General features: G+C 40.0%; 1 protein-coding gene across 1 annotated transcript in view; it reads left to right on the top strand.

Moving 5' to 3' along the window:
• pkd1b (polycystic kidney disease 1b) overlaps positions 1 to 26400 on the top strand; it is a 69946-nt gene continuing 43546 nt past the window's right edge. The window contains exons 1-14 of the mRNA XM_061967873.1: positions 1 to 64; positions 4008 to 4188; positions 6247 to 6446; positions 6518 to 6636; positions 11227 to 11374; positions 11447 to 11712; positions 12858 to 13583; positions 13671 to 13802; positions 17362 to 17507; positions 17757 to 17893; positions 18788 to 22419; positions 22477 to 22635; positions 24037 to 24150; positions 24482 to 24764. Coding sequence (XP_061823857.1) covers positions 1 to 64; positions 4008 to 4188; positions 6247 to 6446; positions 6518 to 6636; positions 11227 to 11374; positions 11447 to 11712; positions 12858 to 13583; positions 13671 to 13802; positions 17362 to 17507; positions 17757 to 17893; positions 18788 to 22419; positions 22477 to 22635; positions 24037 to 24150; positions 24482 to 24764 — 6307 coding nt within the window. The remainder of the gene's footprint in view (positions 65 to 4007; positions 4189 to 6246; positions 6447 to 6517; positions 6637 to 11226; positions 11375 to 11446; positions 11713 to 12857; positions 13584 to 13670; positions 13803 to 17361; positions 17508 to 17756; positions 17894 to 18787; positions 22420 to 22476; positions 22636 to 24036; positions 24151 to 24481; positions 24765 to 26400) is intronic.

Genomic DNA, 26400 nt, shown 5'->3' on the forward strand with positions numbered 1-26400 from the left:
ATGCACGCTCCACAGAGGCAAGCATGGAAGATTCTTTGTGTGGTTTTGATCAGCACAGCAGGAGGTGAGAAACTGAATTTGTCCTTACAGCTTGAGTTGAACTTCATTGTGCTGATTTGGGACTCACAGTTGGGAAGTCCAATGTTTGCAGGGTTTATATACCGTACAAACCCCGTTTCCATATCAGTTGGGAAATTGTGTTGGATGTAAATATAAACGGAATACAATGATTTGCAAATACTTTTCAACCCATATTCAATTGAATGCACTACAAAGACAAGATATTTGATGTTCAAACTCATAAACTTTATTTTTCTTTTGCAAATGATAATTAACTTAGAATGTCATGGCTGAAACCAAAGTAGTTGGGAAAGGGCATGTTCACCACTGTGTTACATCACCTTTTCTTTTAACAACACTCAATAAACGATTGGGAACTGAGGAAACTAATTGTTGAAGCTTTGAAAGTGGAATTCTTTCCCATTTTTGTTTTATGTAGAGCTTCAGTCGTTAAACAGTCCGGGGTCTCCGCTGTCGTATTTTACGCTTCATAATGCGGCACACATTTTCAATGAGAGACAGGTCTGGACTGCAGGCAGACCTGGAAAGTACCCGCACTCTTTTTTTACGAAACCACGCTGTTATAACACATGCTGAACGTGACTTGGCATTGTCTTGCTGAAATAGTAGGGGCGTCCATGAAAAAGACGGCGCTTAGATGGCAGAATATGTTGTTCCAAAACCTTTATGTACCTTTCAGTATTAATGGTGCCTTCACAGATGTGTAAGTTACCCATGCCTTGGGCACTAATGCACCCGCATACCATCACAGATGCTGGCTTTTGAACTTTGCGTTGATAACAGTCTGGATGGTTTGCTTCCCCTTTGGTCCGGATGACACGACGTTGAATATTTCCAAAAACAATTTGAAATGTGGACTCGTCAGACCACAGAACACTTTTCCACTTTGCATCAGTCCATCTTAGATGATCTCGGGCCCAGAGAAGCCGGCGGCGTTTCTGGAAGTTGTTGATAAATGGCTTTCGCTTTGCATAGTAGAGCTTTAACGTGCACTTACAGATGTAGCGAGGAACTGTATTTAGTGACAGTGGTTTTCTGAAGTGTTCCTGAGCCCATGTGGTGATATCCTTTAGAGATTGATGTCGGTTTTTGATACAGTGCCGTATGAGGGATTGAAGGTCACGGTCATTCAATGTTGGTTTCCGGCCATGCCACTTACGTGGAGTGATTTCTCCAGATTCTCTGAACCTTTTGATGATATTATGGACCGTAGATGTTGAAATCCCTAAATTTCTTGCAATTGCACTTTGAGAAACGTTGTTCTTAAACTGTTTGACTATTTGCTCACGCAGTTGTAGACAAAAGGATGTACCTCGCCCCATCCTTTCTTGTGAAAGACTGAGCATTTTTTGGGAAGCTGTTTTTATACCCAATCATGGCACCCACCTGTTCCCAATTAGCCTGTTCACCTGTGGGATGTTGCAAATAAGTGTTTGATGAGCATTCCTCAACTTTATCAGTATTTATTGCCACCTTTCCCAACTTCTTTGTCACGTGTTGCTGGCATCAAATTCTAAAGTTAATGATTATTTGCAAAAAAAAAGATCAACATCAAATATGTTGTCTTTGTAGCATATTCAACTGAATATGGGTTGAAAATGATTTGCATGTCATTGTATTCCGTTTATATTTACATCTAACACAATTTCCCAACTCATATGGAAACGGGGTTTGTATTTGCATATTTGACCACAAAATGTAAATGTCTGTGTTGCTAATGTATAAATATTGTAGCATTCAATTTACACTTCGTCCTATACTGTCGTGCCTTTATCGCTGTTAATTGATCCTGGACGTGACCGTGATAAATTAATTTCCACCAAGTATGAATCATTAATTATACATCAAATATTTTCATAGCTAGAGTATATCAAACTGTTCACTGCCTTTTGAATATTTATTTTCAACATTATGTGAGCCTTCTAGACATGAAATAACAGCCTTTAGTCACATGTGAGACAGGCACCTTCTTTGGCTATTTTTAAGACCCTTCTTAAAACCCATTTTTATTCACTGGCTTTTAACCCAGCATGACACTTTAAACTGTTTTTAGCTTTTAAATTTTTGAACTGTTTTTAACTTTTAAATTGTTTTTATCTAACAAAACTGTTCTTAGGGTAATTTATATTTGCTTTTTAAATGTGTATTTTTATTTCTGTTTTAAATGTTATTTTTTAGTCTGTCCTTTACCTCCGTTTCTTTGTGGTGTACAGCCCTTTGTTTTTCAACTGCGCTTGTCTTAAAAGGGCTTTATAAATAAAGTTGGTATGGTATGGTATGGTATGGTATGTTACATTTACACTCTTTTAATCCAATATAGCATTTCTACCTGAGGCCCAACCAGTCAGTGGCCACGATACTGAGCAGTGGTTTGGTCTCCTCTAAAAGTGAAAGTACCAATGATTGTCACACACACACACACACACTAGGTGTGGTGAAAGTATTCACTCTAGTGGCCAATACTACTGTATTATTGATATTTTTAGTTCATTCAGCCATGTTCATGCTTGAATTAATTTAGGACAAACATTTTTTAGAATATTTATTAAAAAAAAGTGTGGCTGTGGTGAAGCGTGATGTGCTATGGGGTGACTGTATATTAAAAATAATAACTATACCTGTTTGTGTACTTAAACTGTTATTAACATTGGTTTAAAACTTGGAATATTAAATGTTACTACATTTGCAAGGTTTTTGATTTTGATTTTTTTTTTTTTTATATTTATCAGCCCTAAACATTTATAGGCCACTAATTCAAAACTTTGAGTTGGGAAGTTATATTCTAAGATATTAAAAAATAATTTTTGAAATAATATTTTTACTGTAATGATAAACACTTGAGAGAGTGAGAACTTGTAATGATTATTTATTTATTTGACAAAAACATGTGTAAGAAATTGCTATGAAATGGAAGATTAAACAAGCGCTGCTTCTTCCTACTCCTTTTTGGACATATTTTAATCAGAAATTGGAATACAGGTACATATTGTACCTGTATGTTCCAATTAAGTCAAACCATAATCAGTAAGAATAAAAAATAACTGGTAAAATATAATTTCCGTTAATTGTATTCAATTTCAAAGTGTTCAATTTCTTGTCATTTTGATTCCATATTAATTGAAGTCAAGCTATCCACAACCTCTTTCTATTAACCCTACTATACTCTATTCTTTCCTTATTGAAAACACAGAAAATGAGCAAACTGGTAATTGATGTGATTGGATTAATCTAGATCTGCTTTTTCCTACTTGTGCAAGTATAATAACTATGGACTGGACTCTTACTATTATGTTGGATCCACTATGGACTGGACTCTCACAATATTATGTCAGACCCACTCGACATCCATTGCTTTCGGTCTCCCCTAGAGGGGGGGGTTACTCACATATGCGGTCCTCTCCAAGGTTTCTCATAGTCATTCACATCGACGTCCCACTGGGGTGAGTTTTTCCTTGCCCTTATGTGGGCTTTGTACCGATGATGTCGTTGTGGCTTGTGCAGCCCTTTGAGACACTTGTGATTTAGGGCTATATAAATAAACATTGATTGATTGATTGATATAAACATATTAACTTTGTTAAGCCTGATCAAAATAAAACAAAAACACAACATCATTATCAGTAGCTTTCTTCACTGATTGGCTGGGAAATAACACACAAGTAAGTTCATATGCATTAAATATAGTTCATGGCCTTTAAGGCAAACATACTCACTACAAATTGTGGGTTTTGTCATTAAAAATAATTGTGTCTACTAATTAGTCTCGTTAATATTTTTTGTAAAAAAAAATAAATATATATATATATATAGAACATTTTGCATTTTGCAATAATATAACTTTATTAAAGCATGACTGCACATTTCACAGAGCCTGGTAATTATGCTAAACATTGACTTCCTTGTGTGTGACTAAGGGCACCCTGCAGAAGACGTTCCCTGTCCAAAAGGTGGACAGATCCACCTGCCGAGCCTGCGATGCTTCTGGCTCTCTAAAAAGGCGTCCACGTGGTCCGAAGCTTCGGATTCTTGTCAGCAGACTCATGGCGGAGACGTGGCGGCTGCTGACACTTTGGACGTGCAGGACTTCCTCCAGCACTCCTTCTCTGTGTAAGTACACTACTGCATGGACTCTGTCTCAGATGTGTGAGCTGGACACAAGTGAAGTGAATTATATTTATATAGCGCTTTTCTCTAGTGACTCAAAGCGCTTTTACAAAGTAAAACCCTAAGTTACATTTGAACCAGTGTGGGTGGCACTGGGAGCAGGTGGGTAAAGTGTCTTGCCCAAGGTCACAACAGCAGTGACTAGGATGGCAGAAGCGGGGATCGAACCTGGAACCCTCAAGTTGCTGGCACGGCCACTCTACCAACCGAGCTGTACTGCCCCAATTGTGGGTAATACAAAACAATTGTGGGTAATACATATCTTTTAACATTATAAGTGCTAAAATAATGCATCCTTTTTTGAGACCCTTGTGATTAAGGGCTATATAAATAAACTTTGATTGATTGATATTATTTAACAATATTCATAATTTCATAAGATTTAATATTTATTGCCATTAATACATTATAACATGAATATAAAAGGGATGCCCGCTCAGGGACATACAATGACATTTCCATATACCCTGTTACATACATGCCAAAGTGCAATTCTGTCTTGCCAGAACACCGGCTGGGATTTGAGAGCAAGCTGCAATGAGCATGTTGTCTATCCACAGTGTGAAGAGGCTTCTAAAATACTAATCCTCACCGCCATTGTGAAAAAAACAAACAAACAAAAAAGTTTATTCCAAGTAATATTATCACTGGAGGATTAGAGGAACAAGAACAGCCAAGTACGCTATACACACACACACACCGAGCAGGACGACACGAAAAGCTCACAACCATTAAAACTAGAGATGATATTATCGGCCAATAAATGCGTTAAAATGTAATATCGGAAATTATCGGTATCGTTTTTTTTTAATTATCGGTATCGTTTTTTTGTTTTTTGTTTTTTTTTAATTAAATGAACATAAAAAACACAAGATACACTTACAATTAGTGCACCAACCCAAAAAACCTCCCTCCCCCATTTACACTCATTCACACAAAAGGGTTGTTTCTTTCTGTTATTAATATTCTGGTTCCTACATTATATATCAATATATATCAATACAGTCTGCAAGGGATACAGTCCGTAAGCACACATGACTGTGGGTGCTGCTGGTCCACTAATAGTACTAACCTTTAACAGTTAATTTTACTCATTTTCATTAATTACTAGTTTCTATGTAACTGTATTTATATTGATTTACTTTCTTTTTTATTCAAGAAAATGTTTTTAATTTATTTATCTTATTTTATTTTACTAATTTTTTTAAAAAGTACCTTATCTTCACCATACCTGGTTGTCCAAATTAGGCATAATAATGTGTTAATTCCACGACTGTATATATCGGTTGATATCGGTATCGGTTGATATCGGTATCGTAATTAAAGAGTTGGACAATATCGGATATCGGCAAAAAGCCATTATCAGACATCCCTAATTAAAACGTTAATGTAAAGTAGGGATGATCGATTCAGATGTTGATTCCTAGTATAGTATCAGTATATAAATAATACTAAAGTGATTCAATGGACATTTTTCTAGTTCTTGTCCTTATTATAACAAAGTAATTTTTGGTGTTTTTTGTTATTGTTAACAAACTCAGGTCTGGATACAAGAAGACTTTAAATGGGAACCAATAGTATTTTTTGTTTATTTATTGTGCACTAACCTTTTTATTTCATTTAAAAAAACCGTGTGAAGCATTCAAAAAAAACTAATTTAATGCATCATGTGATTAACAACAATACTATCAAATTCTAAATTTAAAGATGTAAGAATGTGTTTACTTGAGTTACTTGCTATTAAACATTTTTTCTACTATAATCTATTAGATCGAATCAGACATCGCATCTAAAACGTTGATTGGGACATCCCTAATATAACATAATATATACAACATAGTGTAGTGTATACTATTAAACATGTTCTTGTCCTCCAAAGTGAGGAGAAAACATTTTAATATTTCCCTTCAGCTGATGTTATTTGTCTCAGTTGGCGAAAGTCCTCCGATGCCCTCCGTCTCAAAAACATAATTAACTGCCACTTCTGTTCTTCATGGTCAGGGAGAGCACGGTGTGGGTTTGGCTGAAGGGAGCAAGTGCAGGAGGACCAAACCTTGGTGGGCTTGTGGAGTCCGCAAGAGATGGAGACGTCGGTGAGAAACTCGGAGAATGTCCTCAGATGGCACTGGGAAGAGCTGGAGAATGGAAGACAATGCCTTGTAGTCAACAGCATCGCTTTTTATGTGAGAACCGCTTGGATGGTAAGCGTCAGTAGAAATACTTTCTGTTGCAAGAATTATTCTTACTCATGATAACTGCCTTGATGTCCTAGAATATTCACCAGACCTGGACAGTTACCTTGTAGGAGTGGTTCTGATGACTGGCATCTACCATCAGTTCCAGATTGACCCCCTCCTTACTCTACCAGACAGTGAACAATTTGTAGTGGAGGTCAGTAAAATGTCCAGGTTTTTTCAATACGTATTTTATATTTAATACAGACCACTGATTAGGGATGGGTACTTTTCACATATTGACCGATACCCAAATCGATACAGGTACTCAATGGAATCAACTTTCGGTACTCTAGTGTGTGTTCATGTGTTACTAAATGTTATTTGTTAATTAGTAAAGTTTCAGTTTGTTTTATTTAACCAGTGTTGGGTTGGTTACTGAAAACCAGTAACTAGTTACAGTTACTAGTTACTTCATTTCAAAAGTAACTCAGTTACTAACTCAGTTACTTACACCAAAAAGTAATGCGTTACTGTGAAAAGTAACTATTTAGTTACTTCTTTTTTTCTTCTTTTTTTTTTTTAAAGCTCCCATTAATGCCCTTTTAGCCTTCATTTCAGTACTGTTATTGGACTGGAGAATAATACAATGTGTTGATCAACTTGACATGCATTTGCATCACTGAACTCTGCTAAGCAATGTGCTCTACATACAACACACAAAGACAAAGATATGTTACAAAGGCCAATTTGTTTCTGGCCAGAACAAATTGACAAAACTATTTTAAATAGCTGCAACATAACGTACATAAATAACAAACAGCATAATAACAGCATAGATGTAAACCAAGAAAGGCACACACTACATACACAAAGCCTAACCAGGCATTTTCTTCCTCAAGTAATTCTGATACAAAATCATGTCTGAAGCCCAGAACATTCTACACATTTCCCCAGTTTTAGTTTAGAGATAAGGAAAGATTGGCCTGGCCCACTAGCATCCCTCTTTATGTTTGTGAACTTTATAGTCTATACATTTAGAGTGATGTGATAATCAAACACTCTAGAAGTCTAGAATGAAAGAGTATATAAGAGAATTGACAGCAAAGTTCCCTCTCAGGAGCGCGCCTGTGCAATTGCGCACTGCTCAAGCGTCCTCTGCGCACGGCAAATCTATGCCATGCACAAAATCAAATAAAAAAATAAGCGCATAACAATTTTTGACACGACACGGACACGACAGAGAAAACCGTTTTCGTCATCATTGTTCAAATATTGTAACGTCTGTCGAGACGCTTTGAGGACATGAATTCCATCCATCACTTTACTGAGCAAAACTCTTTATTGTCGGCCATAAACACATCACCAAAACATTAGTAAAAAAATATATATCTAGCAAAAGTGGTCATTTTCTGCAGTACAAACCAGACCAAAAGTAACTTTGTTATATCAACAGCAGCCACTCACACTTTCTCACGTGCGCCAACACTTGCACATATGGCACTTAGCCAGTGATGCGTTTACAGCCACACAAAAAGTCGGACAACTCCAACACCACACATAAAGTGTAATTCCAGGTCGTTACACTATGATTTACCAATCAAATGTGTGCTTATTCTAGTGTCATTTATTAGGAATCTTAATTTATAAATATTAATCATTAAATGCTGTTAGTATATTAAATAAATACTAATAAAAATATTTTTTTTTAAAACAGGAAGTTGCAGGAATGTACACATCTGCTTACATCTCATTGTGCAACATGTGAATGTTTTAATGGGAACTAAATGCAATGTCTAAAAGGGGTACAAATTATTTCCAAAGCAGGACCTCCTCCCAGACAAACAATATAAGTACACAGTTCATGAAAAACAATATTTGTTGCTATTGTCATTGTAAGTGGGCCTAAACACTTATATTAGAAATGGAAATGACTGCTGTCATTTGATTATAATAATAAGAGAATGTTGTCTGTGTATCTGTGTTGGCCCTGTGATGAGGTCGGGACTTGTCCAGGGTGTACCCTGCCTTCCGCCCGAATGCAGCTGAGATAGGCTCCAGCGACCCCGAAAGGGACAAGCGGTAGAAAATGGATGGATGGATGGAGATTGAACTTGTTATTTAGTCAGGTTTGGGACAGGTGTGCTGCTGGTGTAGCCACAGTGTGCACGTCTAAAGTTGCTCACATGGGCTCCACTGAATGCTCAGGGAGTTTTTGCGTTTGCTCACACACATGAACAATTAGAGGGAACATTGATTGACAGAGTGTGTGTACCTTCAGCGGTGAATGATGAGCAGAGGCAGAGTTAATCCTTAAGTGGTGGTGGTGGAGGTGAAGTGGCATCAGAGTCTCTAGCTCTTTACTAGCTTCGTCGAAGCATGTTGCTTATGTAGCTTGTTTCAACAGATTTGAATTGCTGTTTTGGGCAGTAGATGGGATCTTAGATCCAAAGCACCATTTACATTTAACTAAAATGTTCTTTTCTTTGTGCTCGACAAAAGAAAAGTAGTGAAAATATCTCCATGTTAGCAAACTCGACTTCTGGCTCCGCCATGATCAGACACGCCCCTCCCTCCCCACACTCACACACACACACACAGAGCGCATGTCTCTCTCTCTTCTCCGGCTTGTGACACAAGAAGAATCAGAACGATGACACAGCAGCGCTCCGATAAAACACACTTTATACTACATAAAAAATAACGTAAAATAACGCAGTAACGCATCATGTAGTAACGGTAACTGAGTTACTGAATATAAAAAATAACGCGTTAGATTACTAGTTACCGCCGAAACTAACGGCGTTACACTAACGCGTTACTTTGTAACGCGTTAGTCCCAACACTGTATTTGACACATCACTGAGCTGAGAATGATAACTGTGCTGTCTTGTTTCCCTACACTTCTGTGACCTGTCAAGTGAGGCCATATATTGTTTTAGATATATTTCTGTTTCAGTGTTCTCTCCTTTTGTTTACTTTCTTGTTGCTAGATGTGCTGATTAGACACACCGCTTTCTGTTTAATGATTAGTGTCCCCACCTGCTGCCGCCACCAATCACTCCCCTTTATATACATACCCATGTCACCCTGCCAGTCCTTGCGGGATTTTTATTCACCACAGGCTACTGTTTACGTTGTTGCTAGCTCTTGCTAATATTACTTGGGCACCTTGTGCACATCCAGACGTCACGCTGTTTGTTTTGTCTTTTTGCCTTGCCAGTGAAAGTAAAAGATTCTTACCCGCATGCTGCTTCTGCCGCTTCCTGTCATTCCACTTCTACTGAGGAAACAACCATTGCAAACATGCAAACCGAATGCAACACTGAGTCTCATCAGTTTCCATTCCAAGACATTAGATGGCAGTAGTGTATGGACTACGATGTGTTGCCGAGTCTGGAAGTAGTCTTTGCCATTAAAATGAATGTGTAAAATGAATATATATATGCATGCATGCATGCTTTGGAGTCCCTGCCTCAAAAGAAAATACTGTTTGCCTTGCTGCCCTTCCAACTTGCCTTGGTGCCCTAAAATATGAGCCCTCTTTTAAGGCAACACTTGCATTGACCTTAAAAAGTAAAAATTCGAGGCCGGGTACCGTTTGATTTTACATGAATCAAACGCGGTGGTACCAACAGAAGTCGGGAGTACCTAAAAAAAATACAGAATACCAATCCCTGGTATCGATAGACTAATCTCGATCACCTAATGCAGGGGTCGGCAACCCGCGGCTCCGGAGCCGCATGCGGCTCTTTGATCACTCTGATGCGGCTCAGCTGCATACTTGCCGACCCTCTGGGCTACATTATACACCCCCGCTACCACCAAACCCCGCCCACCTCAACCAACGCACGGAGGGGGGGGTTTGGTGGTAGCGGGGGTGTACAATGTAGCCCGGAAGAGTTAGGGATGCATGGGATTCTGGGTATTTGTTCTGTTGTGTTTATGTTGTGTTACGGTGCGGATGTTCTCCCAAAATGTGTTTGTCATTCTTGTTTGGTGTGGGTTCACATTGTGGCGCATATTAGTAAGAGTGTTAAAGTTGTTTATATCGCCACCCTCAGTGTAACCTGTATGGCTGTTGACCAAGTATGCCTTGCAGTCACTTATGTGTGTGTACAGAAGCCTCATACAACATGGAACTGGGCTGGCACGCTGTTAGTACAGACTGTAGAGGGCGCTAAAGGCAGTGCCATCATGGCACACCCTGATTAGTGTTGTTAGGGTGAAAATCAGCAGACATTCGAGAGAATAGTTGCCCTGAAATACAAGAATCTACTGGAAAAATCGGGAAGGTTGGCAAGTATGACGCTGTTAAGCACCATTCATATAAAACTCGCGGGCCGCACTAACATTAAATGTTCTTATTAAGGTGCGGGCCGCGTGTCTGAGACCCCTGGTTTATACATAGCACAAAGCAAAAAAACTTTGTATGCAGTGTTATTTCCTTTTTAATTTCAAGAGTTTTGTGGCTCCCATTGTTTTCTTTAATTTGTGAAATGGGTCAAAATGGCTCTTTGAGTGGTAAAGGTTGCCAACCCCTGACCTAATGCATTGTTGTGTGAAGTGGAATCAGACAATAATAGTCGAAGGGTTTCCACTGCAAGTATAACTGTGGATGTTCTCTTTCATCAAGGTCATTGTATTCTCAGAGCATTCAATTGATGGCAACTGGACTGTTCAGTTTGTCTTAGAAAGCGTTTCGCCTCTCATCCAAGTAGGCTTCATCAGTTAGCTTGGTCAGATCGAGTAAGACTGACCTGATCGGACGTTTAACAGAATTCTGAATATTGATTTTTGTCCACAGATGCAGTTGTTTCCAGGTCTGTGGTTCAGCCATACAGGTCAACTTACATCTCTGGAACTTGTGGTCCACCCCGGCCCGACTGCCTCCCTGGCCCGCGTCCAAATCCTTCGACCCTATTGCAGCCCCAGCCAACACCTCGTACCTCCAGGTGCAGCAGACTGCAACATTTATTTGTAAATATCTGATGATCGATCACAAACGAATTACTTTGCTCCTTTAGGTTGCCGCTCGCTCCTGAATCCGTTCAGCTGCTGCTCAGTGGCTCCGCTGTGCAACACAACAGGAGCTTGCAGTGTGGGCCAGTACTGGTGTCACATTCTAGAATGTTGTCTCCCCAACAGCAGTCCATGTAGTCCCTACATCTCAGCAACAGGGGTCCGACGCTTTGCGTTACCACCCAGATACTCATCGATTACTCCCTTTTACCACTTGGTGGCAGACTTACCTTTGAGAATAAGACCCTTGGCAGACCTGGAAACTTTAAGCGTGAGTAAGCAAATAAAAATAGTAGTCTATAGTCGGGCAGTACAGGGGTTAGTACGTCTGCCTCACAAAACGAAGGTCCTGGGTTCGATCCCGAGCTCTGGATCTTTCTGTGTGGAGTTTGCATGTTCTCCCTGTAACTGCGTGGGTTCCCTCCGGGTACTCCGGCTTCCTCCCACCTCCAAAGACATGCACCTGGGGATAGGTTGATTGGCAACACTAAATTGGCCCTAGTGAATAAATGTGAGTGTGAAAGTTGTCTGTCTATCTGTGTTGGCCCTGTGATGAGGTGGCGACTTGTCCAGGGTGTACCCCGCCTTCCGGCCGTGTGCAGCTGGGATAGGCTCCAGCAACCCCCGCGAGCCGTAGAAATTGGATGGATGGATGGATGGATAGTCTACAGTCCAGTAATTTCACCTGGGGGGTCGCGGTGTGATGCTAGAAGCACGCGTGTGACCCTGGGAACATGCTTTATCCGTGTCATGCAGCATCATGCTTCATCTCGCTTCTAACCTCGCTTCAAAAATTCAAACATGAAAAAATTTGCTCATGGTAGCCCTTCATCCTGGCTTCCTTATTTTGATCAAACCCAAAAAATCTGGTCAAATTTTAGTTTTTTGTTTGTTTTGTAGATTAAAGTGTTTTAAATATTATGCTCCTGAGTTAATGTTGCTGATGAATTCAAATGTATTAAAATTAATTGTTTATCTAATTAAATGTTTCAGTATTAAATGGTAGACGTCGGTCAAAAAATGTTTTGCTTAAAAGATTTATTTTTTTTTTAATTCAGGAAAATTGATGCACTTTAAATCTTTTCTGTTAAAGACGAAAAACAATGTTCATAAAGTTAATCATTTTTTGTAATTTGATCCATATTTTTTTTTTGTTCTATGTTTTCTTTAATGTTGATAAAGATACAATGTTATGCAGAGGTGTACTTACAAGAGTTTTGTAGAGGGGAAAAAAAAACCTAATTTAAATCTGCACCACTTTTGCACTTGTTATTAATTGTACAGTCTTAGTAAATCACACACATTTTCTTTATTTGTGCATGCTATTTAGCACCTGTTATTGGGACTATTAGCAGATCTAGTGGTGTTCACAGTGGTGGTCTACAACCATGTATTTACTCTTGTTCCTTACCGCAGGTGCTTCTTCCACAGGAAGCCATCATGGTGTACCCTGATGATATTGTCGCCATACAACACACTCGTAAACCTGGGACTTTCCTGCATTGCCTTTCCAACGAGGCGTCCTTGAATTCACCATGGCGACAAAGTTACCTGTCTCTGCGGGGGACGGCGTGGGGGGGCTGGTGGGAGGGAGGTCTTACTTCTATGCCCCCAGGCGGCCACTGGGTGGATGGCGTGGTGTGCAATGTGAGACTGTTGTACGCAGACACCCTTCACGGTACCGAGGAGATGTTTGGCCAGGCGGAAACAACCACCTCCTCTCACATGGAGGCCCTGACGCCGAGTGTGAGCTCTACATTTGGGCTGAGCATCATCCACCCTCCTTTGGATGAAAATAACCGCATCCACCTTCAAATTAACGCCCCAACTGTCATTGTTGTCAAAGTTCTAAGGGGAGAGAACGCCAGGTGCTCATGGTCCGGCCCGGTGCTCCAAACCGGACTTCGCTTCAGTCCATCTTGCACCGAAGCCCTGCCTGAATGCAAGGGCCAGTCTGGGGACGCATGGTTCTCCTCTGTGACGCTGGTCCTACCCTCAGTGGGGGTTCAGACACTGAACATCCGCGTGACGGATGACGTTGGTTCTCAGAGTTTGAATGTGACGATTTGTGGCTATGAAGGAGTGTCAGGGCTCAGCGTGGAGCCAAGTGAGCACCAGAGGATGCTTGTGGACATCCCTCAGGTGACGAAATTAATTTCAGTCAGTCTCATCCACTTGAAGTCCTTTACATATTCCCATATAACATTACATATTCTTTTATTACATTAGTCTTTTTCAGCCAAAGTAGAGAGCGGCTCATCAGTTACATTCTCCTGGGTGATTGACAACCTGGAGACGTTTGCGTATGAAGGAGAATCTTACAGTGTGGTCTTCAAGAAAGCGGCTGAGTACAAGCTCAAGGTAACACTGTAAAATGTAATACATTTCCACCTCATTATGTGACAAAGCTACATTTTGTAATAATCGGCTGCATTTCATAATATAATTATTAAACTTTTTTTCTTTTGCCGCATTTTGTAACAACTTGTTACATATTGCAAAAGTTATAACAAATTGCAGGTGCTGGCACATTTTTGAATGCAATGAAACAATTTGCTGCATTATGCAATTGATGTCTTTATTACAAACCCCGTTTCCATATGAGTTGGGAAATTGTGTTAGATGCAAATATAAACGGAATACAATGATTTGCAAATCATTTTCAACCCATATTCAGTTAAATATGCTACAAAGACAACATATTTGATGTTCAAACTGATAAAAAAAATGTTTTTGCAAATAATCATTAACTTTAGAATTTGATGCCAGCAACACGTGACAAAGAAGTTGGGAAAGGTGGCAATAAATACTGATAAAGTTGAGGAATGCTCATCAAACACTTATTTGGAACATCCCCCAAGTGAACAGGCAAATTGGGAACAGGTGGGTGCCATTATTGGGTATAAAAGTAGATTCCATGAAATGCTCAGTCATTCTCAAACAAGGATGGGGCGAGGGTCACCACTTTGTCAACAAATGCGTGAGCAAATTGTTGAACAGTTTAAGAAAAACCTTTCTCAACCAGCTATTGCAAGGAATTTAGGGATTTCACCATCTACGGTCCGTAATATCATCAAAGGGTTCAGAGAATCTGGAAAAATCACTGGAAGTAAGCAGCTAAGCCTGTGACCTTCGATCCCTCAGGCTGTACTGCATCAACAAGAGACATCAGTGTGTAAAGGATATCACCACATTGGCTCAGGAACACTTCAGAAACCTACTGTCAGTAACTACAGTTGGTCGCTACATCTGTAAGTGCAAGTTAAAACTCTCCTATGCAAGGCGGAAACCGTTTATCAACAAGACCCAGAAACGCCGTCGGCTTTGCTGGGCCTGAGCTCATCTAAGATGGACTGATACAAAGTGGAAAAGTGTTCTGTGGTCTGACGAGTCCACATTTCAAATTATTTTTGGAAACTGTGGACGTCGTGTCCTCCGGACCAAAGAGGAAAAGAACCATCCGGATTGTTATAGGCACAAAGTTGAAAAGCCAGCGTCTGTGATGGTATGGGGGTGTATTAGTGCCCAAGACATGGGTAACTTACACATCTGTGAAGGCGCCATTAATGCTGAAAGGTACATACAGGTTTTGGAGCAACATATGTCCATCCAAGCAACGCTACCATGGACGCCCCTGCTTATTTCAGCAAGACAATACCAAGCCACGTGTTACATCAACGTGGCTTCATAGTAAAAGAGTGCGGGTACTAGACTGGCCTGCCTGAAGTCCAGACCTGTCTCCCATTGAAAATGTGTGGCGCATTATGAAGCCTAAAATACCACAACAGAGACCCCCGGACTGTTGAACAACTTAAGCTGGACATCAAGCAAGAATGGGAAAGAATTCCACCTGAGAAGCTTAAAAAATGTGTCTCCTCAGTTCCCAAATGTTTACTGAGTGTTGTTAAAAGAAAAGGTGATGTAACACAGTGGTGAGCATGTCCTTTCCCAACTACTTTGGCACGTGTTGCAGCCATGAAATTCTAAGTTAATTATTATTTGCAAAAAAAAAAAAAAAAGTTTATGAGTTTGAACATCAAATATCTTGTTTTTGTAGTGCATTCAATTGAATATGGGTTGAAAAGGATTGGCAAATCATTGTATTCCGCTTATATTTACATCTAACACAATTTCCCAACTCATATGGAAACGGGGTTTGTAGAAAAACTATCACAGGAGCACATTCCATCAAAATATTACTATTTTAATCCCAACATTTTTGAAAAACAAAATCATCATTGATGAAATAGATTATATTTTCCGTTTCAAACGTGTTTTTGGGCCCCCATACATAAGACTTCTGAAGGGACCCCCATCCCACCCTAAACCCAACGTTGACGCCCCATACACACACACTTGCTATGTTTACATTCACTAAAAAAACTCTTTATTGCATGGATTTGGTTGAAACCATCTTTTTAAAAACCTTAATTATATTTTTGTATTGATGGGATTAACATATCTGGACCATATCTAGAGAAACGCTAATTTGGGTTTAAATTTGATGCTGGCTGTCCGGGGTCGGGACCCGGGGTGGACCGCTCGCCTGTATATTGGTTGGGAACATCTCTGCGCTGCTGACCCGTCTCCGCTCGGGATGGTTTCCTGCTGACCCCACTGTGGACTGGACTCTTACTGTTATGCTGGATCCACTATGGACTGGACTCTCACAATATTATGTTAGACCCACTCGACATCCATTGCATTCGGTCTCCCTAGAGGGGGGGGGTTACCCACATATGCGGTCCTCTCCAAGGTTTCTCATAGTCATTCACATCGACGTCCCACTGGGGTGAGTTTTTCCTTGCCCTTATGTGGGCTATACCGAGGATGTCGTTGTGGCTTGTGCAGCCCTTTGAGACACTTGTGATTTAGGGCTATATAAATAAACATTGATTGATTGATTGATTGATTGAAAAAACAAGTGTTTAAAAAAAAAAGCAAAACAATTTGATATAACATGGCCAGAATATGAATTAAAATGAACTTGTAACCTGTCCTCATTCACTTAAATACGATTATAAATCTGTTAAGCTACCTTTTACTTCAGTGTGCAAAGTTAGTTAATATGTGTAGGATTATAATCAGTGGATGATACAAATCAAAATAATACATGATTATATTATTATTAGTGTATATTCTTGGAATTAGGGCTCCCCTTTCTTTGAAAACGTGTGTAGCCTCTGTTTCTAATTTTAATCAAAGGTCCTTGAACGCACCACAGTTATGGGCAATGCGATTCAGAAATTAAACCTGTACATAACTTTTTTTTATGCTGCCACACGTGGATTTATTATATGTTCTCCTTTTTTTCTATCACCTCATCCTTGATCCAAAATGTTGGTGCCGTGTGTGAATGCTTAAATGTCATCTTTGATTATGTTATGACGTCTGTGTTGAGTGAAGTGTTGCATGCTATGTTTGCCGCTATCCAGGTGGACAAACCATTTTGTATTTTTGATTGTGGGGTGTAGTCTTGGACGTTCTTTGTGTGATTCAAGCAACCTTATTGGTGTTCAATTTTGGAATAACTTTTGTGATATATAACAAGATATTAAAAAATGTGTCAATGTTTGTTAAGAAAATAGTTTGATAAAATGATTACAAAATTCACAATGCACATGATGCATTGTTACACACTCTTTTTGTCCTATTGATTCTCATCAATCTGCGATTGGCTGGCCATCAGTATACCTCGCCCCTTGCACAAAGTCAGCTGGGATAGACTCCAGCTGGACAAGCAGTATAGAAAATGGATGAATGCATTATAATGAATTCAATTTCTGCCGCTTATCCCGTTCTGGGTCAGGGTTGAGAGCTGCAGCGAATACTAGTTGAATGGCCTTATTTAAACCTAATGTCTTAAAATTGCTTTTTATTTGTGTCCTAGGTAACTGCATCCAACCCTGTGAGCTCCCAGAGCAAACAACTGCTCCTGATTGCAGATGAAATGACCCAATTGGGTGAGCCAGAGTTCCTATTTGCCAGGCAGGTTGTAGCTGTGGGCGATACACAGCTCTACACTCTCAGGGTGGAAGTGGACATCGCTTTGTCAGCCACCTTCAGGTACACTCATGGGGAACTGCATTACGTATATTAATACGACCTAATACAATAACTATATCAACAATATGCCTTAGAGATAAGACTGCTTTGTAAACATGTAATCAACACCTATTCATACAAATCTCAGTGGAGATTTACACCAATAGCCTATGCATGTACACGTGTGCATTTTCCTTAGGTTGTAATTGAACCAAGCAGGACAATAAAGGCAAATACTACCTGACATATACTTGCATGTATGCCTCGTAGATGGGATTTTGGAGATGGTAGCAGCAGTGTTATTCATACCGAGCCTGCTCCATGTGAGACACTGGAGGGGCTTGTGGACCGAAGGAAGAAGCAAGTGTACGTGCAGCACTCTGTGAACTTTACCTATTTTACCCAAGGTAAACACTCTTGCTAAGAGACCTTTCTCAACGGTCAATAAGTCATTTCTTTGTCTTGGTCTTCAGAGCCCCCAGCCTTGCCATTTGAATTGAGTCTTATTCTTTTATCAACACAATTTTCAGAAGCAGAATAAGTTGTTTGTCTACAACTGAAACAAAAAATGTAATTACTATGATTTGAAAATATCTTATTTCAACAACTGTCGGTGGTTGTCGAACAAATCCGGCAGGTGCTATTGTAACTGTCATTGTCCTTTATAACAGTGCCCTCATTTCACCATGGCATCATAACGGTACAGGTTAAAAGAAAAACAGAATGAATGAGAATAGCACTAATAGAGTGCAGACCTCCACCAGTCCTTCCATCCCAAAAGTAAGAAAGTCCTGAATCCAGACAGTTATCCGAATCAGTCCTAAAATGTAGACACTTGTTTCTTAACCAATTTCTGACATTTCCTGAAAGCTTAATCAAAACATGCCCATAACTTTTTTAGTTTTCTACAGTGGAATGAAAGAAACAGAATATACTTTTGAAATTTGTTGACATACACAGATACACACCCGCCCCCAGACACATTTTTTGTTTCTCTCAATATGGTCCCAGAGTCTAAATAATGGCCCAGGTCTGCTCTTGTCAGTCGTCATCTTCGCACACACACACACACGCACGCACGCACGCACGCACGCACACACACACACACACACAAGTTGAGATTGGTAACATAAATGCAAGTTAACATAGTAGAAAATATCTGGATCAGCCCCAAAATGTAATGACTTGTTCCTTATCCCATTTCGGACATATTCTGAAAGGTTAATGTCAATCTGTACATAACTTTTTGGGCTATACGTAGAGAGGTAAAGAATAAATGGTGTGTTTTTCCTTTTGCGCAGGTGACTACACTCTTCAAGTGGAAGTCTCTAACAAATATGAAAAACAGCAAAAGTCTACCAAGATATGCATCCGTCCCTTGTTAAAACAGCTGTTCATTGACTCCGCCCCTCTGGTGCCAATTGTGGACCGGACTTTCCGCTTGGAAGCTACCACTGATCCTGCCTCCAACAACATTGTCCTCACATGGGATTTTGGTGACAAGTCTAAAGCTGTCCAAGGCACAGATCACAAAGTTGAACACGTCTTTACATCTGCTGGAGTTTACAACATCACTCTGTGTGCCAACAACTCTCTTTCTGTGCTCAACACCTGGCTCGTGGTGGAAGTTATGGAGGAAATATCCAGGCTAAGTGTCAGCTACGACGGACCGAGCGAGTTGGGCTCTGTTACAAATTTAAGGGCAAAAGTCGCAACTGGTACGGCACTTATTTGGGATTTTGACTTTGGCGATGGGTCGAAACTGGGAAACTTGACAAATGGTACAGTTGATCACGTATATGATTTTCCTGGAAACTATACAGTGGGGGTAACTGTTTCTAATTCTGTCAGCCATGCTCAGCAGTTCATCAGCGTGGCTGTATATGAATTGGCTGTAGTTGGAATGCTGCCTGCCGAGTGTATCACTAGTGGTAGGAACACAGAGTTTACTGCTTTGGTCAGTGGAAATGTATCCATGCTGGCTTTCCATTGGCTATTTGGTGAAGAATTGCCTGTAGTTGTTGTGGAAGGGCGATCCACAGCCACACACACTTTTTGTAGCCCAGGAGCTTACAGTGTTAACTTAACGGTGCGTAGCTCTAATCGCACAGTGTCATACAATAGCACTGTCTGTGTGGAAACACCAGTATCTCGCATGTCACTGCAGTCATCTCGTCATATAGCAGCTGTTGGAGATAACGTATGCTTTAGTGTGTTGTTTTCTGCAGAAGAGTGTAAGGGTTGTCAGTTTGAGTGGTTCAGCAGCTCTTCCAGTCAAGCCGCGGTGACAGAAACTGCCCTGAAGTGTTTCACTTTCCGAGACGAAGGAGTTCAAGAGGTATATGTCACTGTGAGTAATAAAGTGAGCAGCAAAACGGCCAATACGAGCGTCACCGTTCAGACACTTGTCAGTAATTTCTCTGTGGTGCGAGGTAGTGAGACGGTGACTGTCAATACATCAGCCTCATTTTGGGTCGCCAGTTGTTCTGGCAGCAATGTGTCAGTGCAATGGGATTTTGGTGATGGTTTTCAAGCAGAACAGAAGCAACATGTTTTACATGTGTTTACGGCAACGGGTGATTACAATGTGAATGCCACTGCCTTTAATGCAATAAGCCAGGAATCTGTGACACTAAAAGTGACTGTGTTGCATCCTGTTTCAGACTTTAGCCTTCAAACCAACCAGCCTTACGGTGTGGTTGGGGAAGAGATGCATATTAGAGCAGTTAACAGTGATAATAGCAGCACTACCTACTCTTGGACGGTGGATGGCTTAGCGACACCCCAGCAAGGAACCTCTCAATTTAAATTTGTTTTCCCCAAAGCTGCAGTATATCAAGTACGAGCAATATCACAAAATATGGTAAGCAGACAGGAGGCAACCATTTCAGTTGAAGTCTTTGAGAGAATAGAAGGCCTAAGCTTTGATTGTCCAAAATTAACAAACATGACATACTTACCAACTCAAGAGGACGTGATGTTTGTTGCTACAGTCACAAGAGGCTCCGATGTTAAATATCGGTGGCTTGCTGAACAACGTGAAAGGATGCTTCAAATGGCAGCAGGAGAATGTTTTAACTTGGTCGTTGAAAGTCCTGGAAAGCTATCAATTCAGTTAAATGCCTCTAACAATTTGGGCAAGACCACCAGCATGGCTTCTGTTGTGGCTGTAGAACGTGTAAGAACTGCACATATAACCACACGGTCACATATTGTGGCAGTGGGGAAGTTGATGAATATTTCGGTATCTGTCCTTACTGGTTCGGACCTCAAGTATTTTTGGTTTGTAGACCCCGATCTTCCATCCATTGAGACACACACTTCCTATCTTCTTCACAGGTTTTCAAGCCCAGGAAATTGTTTTGTCCAAGTTGTAGTTCAAAATGCCCTCAGTCAGAGTAATGACACCAAGATTTTTATTGTACAAGAGGAGGTAGAAGAGGTGGACTTTAAAATAGATGACAAGATGTTTCCGTTTTATATAATCACAGATGCTGTTGTGTCATTTCAGGGTGTTGCCCACAAAGGTAGTGATCTGCAATGGTTTTGGAAAATAAGGGATGTCATGACTGACATTTTTGACAGGACCAACATAACTTTTATCTACATTTTCCCCCGTGAAGGTATTTACAAGGTGTCTTTAAATGTCTCCAATGCAGTAAATTGGCAAGAAGTTTCACAAAATGTGTTTGTCCAGGATAAAATTGAAGGTCTCATTTTGAACATTAGCAAACACACTCTCTGTACAGGTGAAGACGTTACCTTTAGGTCAAACATCAGCAAAGGAAGTAATGTAAGCTATGGTTTAACATTTGAAAGTCAAAACTGGGTGCATAGTCGGGATGTGGTTGAGGGAATGTTTATGACATCAAGCCTTCCAACAGGGACACATTTTGTTAAACTTAAAGCTTGGAATCAGGTCAGTCGTGCACAGGTGTCAAACCAGGTTCAGATCATTGAGAATATTCAAACTTTGCAACTTTTAAGTCCTTCCCAGCATGCCATAGAGGCTCTGAAAGAGAGACGTTTTGTGGTGGATGAGCAAAGTGGGTTTTCAGTCAATTATACTTGGATATTTAACATAGATGGTACTAAAATGGTGCTCACTGGAAAAGAAGCTGACTTTACTCCACCATTAGGTGGTTTGTTATCAGTCACTGTGGTCGCAAGCAATGGCGTCTGCTCCAAGATGCTAAACAAGACTCTGACAGTTGAATGGCCTGTTCAGGAGGTTCAGGTTGTTTGTCATTCTGATCGGATATTTACTGGACATGTTGTGACATTTTCGGCGAAAGTTAATGGAGGGACCAACCTTCAGTACTTGTGGGGATTTGGAGACTCTGTTGAAGATTTGCATTTTGGTACAGTCAATCATACGTTTGGCAAGGCTGGGGTATACGTTGTTACGGTCAACATCTCCAACAGTGTGAGCCACGTGTCCAAACAACTACCCATAAAGGTGGAGGTGTTGAAGTGTTCTAGTCCTCGAGTATCTCTCATCCAGAGCCAGACAACAATCTTCAAATCTAGAATGGCTTTATTCGAAGCCAATGTGGACATGAACTGCTCTGACTACAAAGCTACATACCAATGGGCGATGTTCAGATTATCAGACAGTCCAAATGGAAATATCACCAGAAACCTTCTCAATAGAACAACTTCACCTTTGCTCTTGCTTCCAAAGCATTCTCTCGATGTTGGGGAGTATTGCCTTCTATTCACAGTTTCACTCCAAGGAACTCCTCTTCTCGTGCAACAAAGCACCACAGTCACAGTACTTCACTCCCCGTTGGTGGCTGTCATCAAGGGAGGTTCACATCGACTCTGGCCGAGCCTCAGTGATCTTTTCCTGGATGGAAGTGTGTCTCACGATCCTGATGCTGATCCAGGAAGAGAGGATACGCTCCAATACCGCTGGACTTACTACATAGAGGTTTGATCCTCTTGATACTAGCATTCATAGTGTACATATTGATATTATTTGTTATAGTTACCTGCCTTTTTTGTATCACAGAATTCCACAAACCCTATTAAGAGTAACATTAGTATCGTGACTGTACCCAGCAAACAGTTACACCCAGGCACCAGCTATTCGTTCACCTTAACTGTACATAAGGCAGGAAGAACTCCAGCATCCTTCACACAGACAGTGAGTATTTCCTGAAATAATGCTTCACTTTGTCACATGCAAATGTTTATCTTATAGATTTTGAGATGTTTTATTCTGTACTGTGGCGGTGGTTTTCTCTTGGCACTCAGGTTTCCTTCCACCGTACAAAACCATGCATGTTAGTGTTATTGAAAACTCTTGGCCAGAGTTGTTTGTCTTATACGTGCCTTATGATTAACTGGGAAACACCTCATCTCTCACCAAAAGTCAGCTGGCATAGAGTCTGATTCGCCCATGAGCCTGATAAGCGATAGGAAATTTATGGAAAAATGTTTTTAGACTTTGAATACCCTTTAATTATGATTAAAGCTGACATCGATTTACAAACGTATTTGGTTTTTGAACAGGGTTTGTTAATAAAAAAAGTTTGTATAAGTGAACCAAATTTCTCCATAAGAAACAACGTAAACATGAATAATGAGTTCCAACCTTGACAAAAGTCCATATTTTAGTAAAAGTTTGTACTGCATGAACACAATGTAAAGCGATATACATTACTGTATATCAAACAAACATAACGTAAACATGACTAATGGGTTCCAGCCTGGCCAAAAGTCCATATTTTAGTAAAAGTTTATACAGTTTGATCACACTATAAAGCAATATACAGTACTGTATATCAAACAAACATAACAAGGGGGAGATGAATCAACTTTCTATATATTAAGAAGACCAAAACAACCACGATAGAACTGAACTGTCCTCATTTGCAGAGGCACACACATTGTCACTAGCCCTGTGGTGCTTATACAGTTTGAAATCACAAAACTCCTTAACTTTAACAGCAAAATGATTACAATGATTAGGAATAAAATATAAAATCCACTTTACCTTGAGTGGGGGGGATTTTTGACAACGCTGTGGACACTTCTTGAATGGTTTTAACCACAAATCACTTATCCATTGCTTTGTTTAGACTCACATTGAGCTAGCAAAACTAGAAAATGCTGTAAAAATGCTAAAAACACTTCAAGTAGCAATGAGTACAGTAGCTAACAACAGTACTGCTGTGCTGATTGAATGAGCCCCAGAGATCCATCTGCCCGCCCACAGTGTATGTGTTGCAAAGCACACAATGATTGCATGAAATGTTTATTTACTGAAACAAGGTTCATACAACCATGCATAATTTGTTTTAGTTCTGTGGTTTGTAAATCAAAACGTTTGTATAATGAGGGGCTCGTAAATTTAGGTTCCACGTAATGAGACTTATATAGTTATATAAGTAACGTGAGCCATGAATGTTTTATTTTAAATTAAGTTAACACATATGGATCCTTGTACTATAAAAGGAATAATATTTCATTCATATGCAAATATATAAAAGGGAAAAAGTATACCCACAAATTACTGTCCATTCTATTTTAATGTTTTTTGTAGGTAAAAGTGAGTGAAATAGCACTGCTTCCTGTGTTTGTGGAGTGTGTTTCCTGTTCTATGCACACCCCCATCCGACTATCTGGACATTGTGCAGGATGTGAGGACCAAGTTCAGGTATAATTTAAATATGTTTTTATTTATTAATGAAAGTATTGAAACATATTGAACTAATGACAACATAATATTGCACCATGAATAGTGTTAAAGTTAACGTAGCTGGGTACTACTGGCTGTGGCAAGTTATCCCAAGACAGGTGGGATAGGCTCCAGACTCTATTTTGACCATAACATGGTTAAGTGGACAGCTATTGGATAGATAAAAATAAGATTGATTTGTTAAACTGATTAAACTGTTTTAGTTTACTTAATTACTTTGTAGTTAATATGGTGGTTTGTGTAGATATTCATTATTATTATTATAATCCATGTAATTGTCTTATCACAGTATGAATGGAGTGCTGAGGACGAGACGGGCTCGATCCTTGACCTCGACAAGGTTGCCACATTCACAGGAAGACACTCCTCTAAACTGGTACTCCGTTCAGATGTCGTACTACCAGGGAAAATGTATACCTACACCGTCAACGTGACGGAGCCTGGCAGTGGGAGGTGGGGCAGCGCCAGTCAGAAAATGGTAGCCGACAAGCCTCCTTATGGAGGTCTGTGTGTGTTGAACCCAGTGACAGGCATCCATCTGCTGGAAACGGTGGTCACCTTCAACTGCTCAGGTAATGCTGCAACACAATTAGGCCTGAGCAAAATCTTAAGACTGCGGGAATATGACAAGTACCCCGATTTGTACATTGGTGTAATTTTACAGAGGAGCAAGAGTCCAAAAAAGAGTCTAAAACTGAATATGAACTCAAACAAAGGTTTAAAAGGGGTCAGGTCTACACTCAAATCTGTCATCAGTGTCATTTTCTGTCACTATCAAAGTCTTTCTGTCTTCGAAAGTGGCAGGATTGTTGAACTGCACAAGCAAGGCCTTTTTTCAATGAAAATGTGATTTTAAAGGTCCCCTCTAATGCAGTGGTTCTTAACCTGGGTTCGATCGAACCCTAGGGGTTCGGTGAGTCAGGCTCAGGGGTTCGGCGGAGGTCAAGACACACCCGACTCATCGTGTAAATAAAAACTTCTCCCTATCGGCGTATTACGGATACGGCAACAGCAGAAGTCACACTGATTTGCAGATGTGTAATTTGTTGTGAGTTTATGCACTGTGTTGGTTTTGTTCTTTGAACAAGGTGATGTTCATGCACGGTTCATTTTGTGCACCAGTAAAAAAACATGGTAACACTTTAGTATGGGGAACATATTCACCATTAATTAGTTGCTTATTAACATGCAAATTAGTAACATATTGGCTCTTAACTAGTCATTATTAAGTACTTATTAATGCCTTATTCGGCATGGCCTTATTATAACCCTACCCCTCTAACCCTGGCCCGAACCCTCAAACCCTAACCCTAACCAAATAATTCTAAATTAATTCTTTGTTACTTAGAATATGTTCCCCTAGTGTCCCAAAAATGCTAAATTAAGTCTTTGTTACTTAGAATATGTTCCCCATACTAAAGTGTTACCAAAAACATATAACTTTGTCTTGAATTTGAAAAAAAAAAAACATTTTATTTTTCACTAAAGAAGGGTTCAGTGAATGTGCATATGAAACTGGTGGGGTTCGGTACCTCCAACAAGGTTAAGAACCACTGCTCTAATGCTTTCAACATTGGCACTTATTTCATAGTTTTGGACCTAAAAATTATGTCTTCGTGGAAATTTTCCGAACAAAAAGACACTGGTAATTTTGAGCTTGTTTTCTAATAAATTTCTGCACATTGTGGAATGCCCACTTTCAGCTTCGAAATGTGGGAAGTTTGGCTTTAGCCTGCTGAAAGCACTTACAGAAGTCTAGAGGCAAATGTATATTGTGTAGTATGTTTTTTGGTTACGTCTTCATCCCGAATCATATAATTTAGCCTCAAAATATGAAGGAATTGGCAAATGCCGGGCAGATGCATTGTTGCAGGTTGTAGCAATACAACTAAAGAAGGGGTCAGCCTGCATACATTTCCAAATGATGGGAATATGAAGAAAGTATTGACCTCTCCAGTGAAATTGACTCGTGCAAAATAGGATACACCGAGCAAAAGGAGTGTAATTTGCAGTCATCATTTTATTGACTGTGACTTAGAAGAAGAAGGGTTTTGATCTGAATTTGGATGGGAAAAAATTGTTAAAGCCAAATATAATTCTGAAAATAGGCAGCACCCTCAAAAGGAGAAAGACTGAGTCAGATCCTGTAAAAAAAAAAAACTGAGAAAGAGAGAAAAAGAGTGTAACCCGCTAGTAGTTTTTTTTGCG

Source organism: Nerophis lumbriciformis, linkage group LG11, assembly GCF_033978685.3.
Source record: "Nerophis lumbriciformis linkage group LG11, RoL_Nlum_v2.1, whole genome shotgun sequence".
NCBI classification, from domain to species: Eukaryota; Metazoa; Chordata; class Actinopteri; order Syngnathiformes; family Syngnathidae; genus Nerophis; species Nerophis lumbriciformis.